Here is a 9,121-nt window from a genome sequence, read left to right on the forward strand (position 1 = left end):
TTATTAAACACATTTCTTAACATATTAGTTTTAATAACTCATTTCTAATAACTGATTTATTTTATCTTTGATAAAGCTAGACAGCACATAATATTTCACTAGATATTTTCAAGACACTTCTACACAGCTTAAAGTGACATTTAAAGGCTTGACTAGGTTAATTAGGTTAACTAGGCAGGTTAGGGGAATTAGGCAAGTTAATATATAACGATGGTTTGTTCTGTAGACAGTCGAAAAAATATAGCTAATAATTTTGACCTTAAAATGGTGTTTAAAAACTTTAAAACTGTTTTTATTCTAGCCAAAATAAAACAAATAAGACTTTCTCCAGAAGAAAAAACATTATCAGACATACTGTGAAAATTTCCTTGCTCTGTTAAACATTTTTTTTTGGGAAATATTTAAAAAAGAAAAAAAAATGTAAGGAGGGCTAATGATTCTGATTTTAACTGAATTTTCAACAAATTTACTATACTAAGCATAGTTTAACCATGGTATCTGGGGTAAAACTAATAAGAGCCATTCCGCAAAATGAATGCCTTTTCAGTCCCCAGGACTTAATATAAATATGCAAGGAAAGTAACTCAAACATACATGTTATTATTACGAAAAGTGTCCTTGTTCCACTGTCCAAATTACAAATGTAATATTTTAAAACATTTAAAAGATTGATAAAAATTACCTACTGTTTTTTTATTGTCCCCAGTCTCTAACATTGCTTTTCACTGAAAAATTCATTCATTAATTCATTTTCTTGTCAGCTTAGTCCCTTTATTAATCCGGGGTCACCACAGCGGAATGAACCGCCAACTTATACAGCACATGTTTTTACGCAGCGGATGCCCTTCCAGCTGCAACCCATCTCAGGGAAACATACATACACACTCATACACTACGGACAAATTAGCTTACCCAATTCAACTGTACCGCATGTCTTTGGGCTGTGGGGGAAACCGGAGCACCAGGAGGAAACACACGGAGAACATGCAACACATGCAGAAACGCCAACTGACCCACCTGAGGCTCGAACCAGCTACTTTCTTGCTGTGAGGCGATAGCACTGCCTACTGCGCCACAGCATCGTCTTCACTGTAAAATATAATAATTAGAATATTTGCTTCAAATACATTTATTTAAAAAATTCTATACTTAGATAAAAGGAAATTATATATCCATTAAATAATATCCATTAAATAGTTGTTAAACAGTAAGTTGCATCATTTGGATCTTTGAAAGGCCATTGAAAGAGCAAAGATAATATATCTTGTTTTATTTTTATTTATTTTTTTACATATTTGCGGATATTGCAATGAAAACTGGAAATGTCATTTTAAAAATACTATCTTGTTACCTAAATTACTTCATAGAGGTAATTTGTTCAGTGCAAAATTTCTGATATTTGTTAAGTTGAGGGAGTTTGATAAGTTTCTTTGAGCTATTAGCATGTACAGCGTGTGGCTCAATTTCATTTACATGCAAATATTATGCTAGAAATTCAGTCCTGTTACTTTCAGTCCTGTTACTTATAAGAGTTACAGGAATGAGTAACAATAATGAAAAGCATCTTCTGATACTTAATAGAATGAACAGTTTTTATTATATTATTCATCTGATTTCCACACGTTATGGATGGAAATGTTGAAGTTGTAAGATATTTAAAGGAATAGTTTTCTCAGAAATGACAGTTCCACTACATGACACACACACACACACACACACACACACACACACTCTCTCTCTCTCTTTTCACTTACTGATTTGGTTTTCTTGTGAAAACTTTTTTTCCCTACAATTTACTCAGTTAAGTTCTGTACATCATATACTTAAATGTTAAGTAAATTATGTTATAAAAAACATGAATTTCAGGCCACAGTTTTCTTGAAAAAAGGGAAAGTGCCTTTGCATTCCTATAAAAATACATTTTTTTATGTAAATCGTGATTTTTTAAATACAAAAATCAAATGTTTGAAAGTGTAACAAACCATATTTTAAAAAGAAAATCACTTTCTTAAGAGGAAAACAAAGTAATTACCTGATAGACTTTTATTCATGCTTTTTAAAAGACTCGTTAGTTTGGGTAATATGACTGAAAAATGCATTCATCTGCCACATAATACCTTGTAAAAACTCAAATTAAGTCATTTTATGTGGACCAATACATATTTTGAAAAGTTAAGTATGTGTGTTATTAGATTCCGCCTTGAAAAGTAATTAAAAGAAGTTTAATTGTAAAGAGTTACAATAAGCAAAATGCATCCATTCGGTGGAATGGTCAATAATTACTCCCATGCTAATCACCATACTCAACTTTTACAAGCGATGGTCAAAATTAGATATATAATCCAACCATTTTGACCCAAAGTGTATTAAAAGACTCATAATAAAGGTACCTCTTAACTCTGTCGTTGTGTTGAAAATACTACGACCAGACTACGACACAATACTGCCCCCGGTCGTTATTCACTCAATATTACCCTTTTTCCCATGTCTTCCCATGTCATGCGCATGCGCAGTACAACGTGCGTCCATTAGTAGCATCGTTCGCTGCTGGTTTTGAAGCAGGATGAACGCGCCACCAGCATTCGAGTCTTTTTTGCTGTTTGAGGGAGAAAAGAAGTAAGTGCACTATAAAGCTGTCTTTGCTATTCAATTATACTAACATATTATACTAGCCTATAATAAGAGTAAATATTCAGTTGGAAGACAGGAGGGAGATTCAAAAGGCTTTAGCTTGTTGGCTAACGACAGGTTACGTTAGTCAGTCCATCTGAAAACAAAATACAACCTACTTCTGTTTACAGAGTGCTTTATACAATACAGCTTAAATCATATCGACGATTGATTCATTCACTATTTAAGTTTATTGTTCATTATTTTTGTATAAACGAATACAATTTCAGATGCTAAGCTGTTTGAATAAGACATGTAATACCAACATTTAGCTCAATTAAGTTTAAGTTGGTTAAGTGACCTTGTGAATCTAAATAAAAGTATTCGTTTTTAGACGTACTTTAGGTCATGATACCATGACATTTTTTGAATACCATGTAAATACCATAGTACATGTACAGTAATTGGTCTCAGCATCAAATTAAATAACAGAGGTAATACGTAACGTTAACATATAAAATTTATGCAAATAAGGTGTGCTTTAATGTTTTAAATAACTTTTAACTATAAAAATAAGATTGTCAAAAATATTAGTAAAATAACCTTCCATATAAATATGAATATATTTTTTAAAAAGTAAACCTTTATTGTAATCTACATTGATTAAAATATGCAGTAGTAAGTGCTTAAACTAAATTGTTTTGCCTTGTAAATGCCTCTTTCTGACAGATATGCTTGACAAATTTAAGTAAAATTGGTTTTGTATTCGCACATTTGGACTTTCTCCTTAATATAATTTCAGAAAAGTTTTATTTGCAAATTCTGAATAGAGAAATCATTAGCAGCCAATGACTATCAAAGTACAACATTGTTCAGTCAGGTAAATAGTACTTATGTTTTTGAGAAGTCATATTTGCAGGCTATTTTAGACTGAATATTCAAAGCAGTGTGATAAACAATATATGCACAGTGTTACAAGGTTTCACTGTTCAAAAATTACCAAATGTCTGAATATAAAACCAACTTTACCTCAATGCTTGACAATACTTTTTGGCATAAAAAAATATTTTTGCACTGAATGACATTTAAGTGAGCATCTTCTCTTAATAAGGGTTAAAATTATAGTAGGATAAAAAGATGATAAATATGATGATAAAGCTTATTATATTTTGTATATTTACCTAGAAAAACATTTTTCATCTCTGATCTACTTAACAAAGTGACATATTACTGCCAACATTGTACCATGATACCACAGGGTCTGCGGGGTCTTAAGAACTATTAAAAGTTGATTAATCAATGTAGAGAAATGTAAGGCCCTTAAAAAGTATTTTAAAATCCTAAATGCTATTTTGCAAGGTGTTAAATTTTATATAATTTTGATTGTGCAATGTAGGTATGGTTGTATGCTAAAGTTTGCCTGAATTAAATCTAAATGTCAGGATGCTGTGTAGTTTATGAAATCAATGAAATCCTGCTAGATTTGACATCATGCAGTTTTGTTTACTGCAGTTATCAAGGAAAAACCATTATTTCTGCAGTTCTATAGGCACCAACCTGCTGAATTAGCTATATTTAATAGATTTTAATTCAATATAATTATGTATATCAATATGTAAGTTTTTTACATTAATATTTAATAAATATACTGTAAGTTAAAATCTCTTTATTGTTTCCGATTGAAATCTTAAGTGATAATAAGGTCTTAAGGTCTTGTATGGAGAGAGTCTTAAAGGTATTGAAATTCACTCTCTGGTTCCTGTATATACTCTGTACCAAAACATTACTATTTTTAAAAGTAAGGGATTGCCTAAAATTTCTGTTCAACTTCTTTTTACAGGATCACAATAACCAAAGACACCAAGGTGCCGAATGCATGTCTGTTTACTCTAAATAAAGAGGATCACACACTGGGAAACATCATCCGATCGTAAGAGACCAAACTTTTGATACACTAAAACATTTTCAGATATTTATGTGGGTTTTGTAATCATCCTATATTTACATTAGAGCAATTCCATGCAAATGTCAACCTTGTCATGAAAAAGATTAGGTTTTAACTCTGTGGTTAGTTGTTTTGGAAAATATAAACAGATGTTTCAGTATAATGTTAACACATACTTTCTCTGTGAATGTGTTTTGAGATCTTACTGCAAATGTCACATTTGTAACATTGGAATTGCTCATTAGGCAGTTGCTGAAGGACCCCCAGGTGCTGTTTGCTGGATATAAGGTTCCTCATCCTCTGGAGCATAAGGTTGTGATCCGCGTTCAGACGACACCAGACTACAGTCCTCAGGAAGCCTTCACTAATGCCATCACGGATCTGATCAGTGAGCTGTCCCTGCTGGAGGAGCGATTTAGGGTATGTTCATGTGTTTGCATTGAGTAAAAAATGATTCCAGAACAAGCGCTCCTGAAAAAAATGCACTCTATAGCAGCACTGCAAAAGACAATTGAGGTAAAGTTGGTTTTGTATTCACACATTCAGACGTTCTACTTAATATTATAATTTCAGAAAAGTATTATTTGCAAATTCTAAATAGGGAAATCATATCAGCGTCCAATGGCTTTCAAAATGCAACATTGTTCATGATCAGTTAAATGGTGCTAATGTTGTTTTAAAGGGCACCTATGGTAACAAATCTACTTTTCAAGCTGTTTGGAAAGACGTGTGTAAGTAAAGTGTATACACCGTCATATTGGGGTGATATAAACACACCCAGTGTTTTTTTTTTTTTTTTTTCTTCAATTTAACAACATAAAAACGACAGACCAATTGGAGCAGTTTTTAGAGCGACCGCAACTTGATGTAAAAGTGTGGTCCCCCCGCCCACCAATATTGATTGACAGGCATGCGTAACCTAATCCTCAGTTTGTTGTTTCACGTCTGCCATTTTCAGTGTTTGAGTCAAGGCGATATCACCAAAGGAACACCCTTGCTTTATTGTTAGATGTAAGGCTCATTGGGCTCAACACAAGATCAATATTCTCCACATTATCGCTCTTATCAGAATTATTGGTTGTACCTTTAGGTTTGCAAACGTGTACTTTTCATTGCGTCTACCTTAAACTTCAGCCATTTCTTAACCGTTCTCAGGTTCACAGAAACTCCCTGTGATCTTAACTAGGTGCAGCTGGAAAAGTGCAAGCGCGTTGCCTCAGGTGCGCATCTCTCCATTAGAAAAAAATAACAAACTTGCCTGCAGGTCGCACACCAGAAGCTCCGCTTTGCATGGCGCGACATTGGCGCAGCGCCATGCATTTTGGAATTCTGAGCGTGGGTTTCTGTTGGGGTGCTGTTTTGCCCTGATGGAAACCTGTGTTTAGAGTTCTAAAATGCGTGGCGCGACGATTCGGGACATTTCATGTTTCTGCCGCGCCACTGAGAGTGTCTGGTGTGCTGTGTCGCGGCTTCGAGCGGCACATCTGGTGCCTCAGTCAAAATTAATTCAGTGTGCGTGGTTATTTGTGTGTTGAACTGAACCTAAACTGGCACACTCAGAAAACCCTAATACTAGTATTAAATCATAAAAAAGGGGTAAACTATGTGCCCTTTAAAGTCATACTTGCACGCTATTTCAGACCTAATATTTAAATTAGCATGGCAAACAATATATGGGCCGTTAAATGGAACAAATGTGAAGCGTTCAGATGCGAAACCCTCTAAATCCATCAGATTTCTTGTAAATGAGCATTTTCTATCAGGCTCCTATAATTAGGTTCAGAAATGTCATTCGATATGTAATGATAAGGTTATTAGCTAGTAAATAAAATACCTTTTTTTATTGTCACTTTAGACAATTATTTGGTTTTTAACAAGGTAAATTTCCTTTTGTGTCAAATCCAGCTATATCCACTTTTGCCTTTTTTGCAAAAACCTCTCAATCCACCTATTGGGACAAGACAGTGTAATTACTTGAAAAATCACTAAAGATGCCTTTAGAAATTATTTTACCAAACATAAAACACATTACACAAACCACCTGAAATGAAAAATACATAAATCTGTCAAGTAAGTGGCAGTTCATTCTGCTGTGGTAAACCAGGGAAAAAGCAGAAGAAAAATGAATGAATGAAATCTGTCAAGTAAGTGCATTAATCAACAACATTAAAACTGACATTAATTAAATCTGAACAATCTGTTGGCATTTCTAATATTTGGGATTTAATTTAATGCAAGTAGACCAATGTAAAGATTGTAAACTAAGCTTGGTAGATTCAAATAATGTCATGTGAAACATCGTGAAACATCAATATCTTTGCATTGTTCATTAATATAAAAAGCTTATCAACGGTATAGGTATTATAAAGTAATATAAATAATGTATAGTTGTATACATTATGTTTATCTTTTAAGAAATAGCTTACATTAGCAAATAAAACACAAGGTAGGCTACTAGACAAAAAAGGGGATGCCTCTTATACGATTTTAGAAGCTGTCCTTCAATCATTCTCATCATACTTATGGTCTTGGTCTCTTGTTTATCCTCATAGCATCCACGTGGCATAAAAGAACGTCATCTTAACTCTGTCTTTCGTGAAACGCAGTTGCCGTTTAATGTATAGTAAATCGGACTCGTTCAAAGTAGTGTCAACACATTGAGTGCATATTACACTTCCGACTGTACATTGTGTTTTCTTTTTCTTATAATGCATGGAGTTTTGAGGTAAAGGACGTTTTCATTTGCCATTCACTGAATTTTCAAAATTTAAAGAGGAAAAAACTCAAACCCATAAAGAATTGCTAATGATTTAATTAAATTGGAAATGAATGAATTAAAGCCAACGTTTTAAACATTTAAGGTGTTTTTCATGGTTTTTGCTATCAGCATAAATGAGTGCATCCCTCACAGATCTCTTTTCTAAATTGATATTATCCACAGCATGCTTTACATTACATTAATATTTGTGAAAAAAGATTATCTTAGTCAGTATCAAAGCCAAAACTAGGCTAACAAAAAATGTAAGGTCTCAGTCTAAATATTAGTACACCCAAATTATTATGTTGGACTAATATTAAATACAATTTTCTGCACATAATCATGGGTAAAGTTATTTGCAAATTCTGCTTATAAATGTATATGTACTGTACTATGTTACATATCTGTTTCATAAAAACACTGGAGAAAAAATAATTGAATTAACATGAAAAAAAAGTATTTTCAATCTAAAAAAAAATGTAGTGTTTACTTCTGCTGTGCTGTATTGGTGTTTACTAAGGCATGCTCCTATTTTATTATTTAGGTTGCCATCAAAGACAAGCAGGAGGGGATAGAATGAAGAAGCATCACTATAATGGGCGACAACAATTTATTCACCATGGACTGAATGCCACTCACCAACTGGCTGTCTATAATGAGCTACAATGCATCCAGTTATTTATTTTCTTGAAAGATTTTGACAGCTGACAGGCTCTCAGAATTAAAAAAGTAAGATCTTTAACAACACTTAGGTTAAGATTGTTGAGTTTCACTTCCAGTGTTGTTATTTTTTTCTAAAAAAAGAAAAAAGAAAAAAACAAGCAAGTGTAAAGCAATGATCAGATTTTGAACAATATTTAAAATCTTTTATTGCACATCGAAATATGTAAAAGGATGTAATTTCCTTTTTCAGTGTACTTCTCATTTAGCAATGCTTTAGATTTTTTTTTTATAAAAATAAAATGTCTTTTTCAATAGAAAATTCTGGCTGTCTTTTCTATTTTCTTAAAGGGGTGGTCCACTGCTATGTCATGTTTTAAACTTTCTTTGATGTGTAATGTAGCTGTGTGAACATAAACAACCTATCTGAATGTAATATGCTCAAAGTTCAATGCAAAGGGACACATTGGCTTTTACAGAGTTAGCTTAGCAAAGACTACAGCAAACGAACTTTGGAGACTATAAAAAAAATACTTTCGGGTTAATGATGTCATAAATCTTCAGGTTATGCACATACACTTTCTGCAGCAAAGGGGTGTGGCCTGATGTGCTGTAATGTTAGAACAAAGATGCTTCCTGGAACCGTTCTGCAAATTGCAGCACATTATGTTCGCTGACCAATCAGAGTCTCTTAAGGGCGGAGCTTTCAGAAGAACTAGGAAATATTCTGGTCATTTTCATGTTAGCTGAGTAGCTGTATATAATCAAAGTAAGATACAGTTGAAGCCAGAATTATTAGCCCCTCTTTGAATTTTTGTTGCTTTTTTAATATTTGACATATTATATTTAACAGAGCAAGGAAATTTTCACAGCATGTCTGATAATGTTTTTTCTTCTGGAGAAAGTCTTATTTGTTTTATTTAGGCTAAAATAAAAGCAGTTATTAATTTTTTTAACACCATTTTAAGGACAAAATTATTAGCCCCTTTAAGCTAACTTTTTTTTAGATTGTCTACAGAACAAACCATCATTATACAATAACTTACCTAATTATCATAACCTGTTTAGTTTTCCTAATTAACCTAGTTAAGTCTTTAAAAGTTACTTTAAGCTGTATCGAAGTGCCTTGAAAAATATCTAGTAAAATA

General features: G+C 32.9%; 1 protein-coding gene across 2 annotated transcripts; it reads left to right on the plus strand.

Moving 5' to 3' along the window:
* Positions 1–2,527: 2,527 nt before the first annotated feature.
* Positions 2,528–8,295, plus strand: polr2j (RNA polymerase II subunit J). 2 transcript variants are annotated; one of them, NM_001024400.1, is made up of 4 exons: positions 2,528–2,616; positions 4,451–4,540; positions 4,801–4,975; positions 7,858–8,116. In NM_001024400.1, the coding sequence occupies exons 1-4, from the start codon at positions 2,564–2,566 to the stop codon at positions 7,891–7,893; spliced, it is 354 nt and encodes a 117-aa protein (NP_001019571.1). In that variant the 5' UTR covers positions 2,528–2,563; the 3' UTR covers positions 7,894–8,116. The 2 variants fall into 2 exon arrangements, 1 of the variants encoding a protein (NP_001019571.1); XR_012405924.1 differs by having other exon boundaries at positions 2,542–2,616; positions 4,801–5,775; positions 7,858–8,295.
* Positions 8,296–9,121: the final 826 nt, after the last annotated feature.

This window comes from Danio rerio, chromosome 5 (genome assembly GCF_049306965.1).
Source record: "Danio rerio strain Tuebingen ecotype United States chromosome 5, GRCz12tu, whole genome shotgun sequence".
Taxonomy (NCBI): domain Eukaryota; kingdom Metazoa; phylum Chordata; class Actinopteri; order Cypriniformes; family Danionidae; genus Danio; species Danio rerio.

Bases quoted from the DNA above. Each gene is read 5' to 3' on its own strand.
- polr2j (NM_001024400.1), top strand. From the start codon at position 2,564: ATGAACGCGCCACCAGCATTCGAGTCTTTTTTGCTGTTTGAGGGAGAA. The intron at 2,617-4,450 runs GTAAGTGCACTA...TTCTTTTTACAG, and splicing joins CTGTTTGAGGGAGAAAAGAA to GATCACAATAACCAAAGACA. The intron at 4,541-4,800 runs GTAAGAGACCAA...ATTGCTCATTAG, and splicing joins CTGGGAAACATCATCCGATC to GCAGTTGCTGAAGGACCCCC.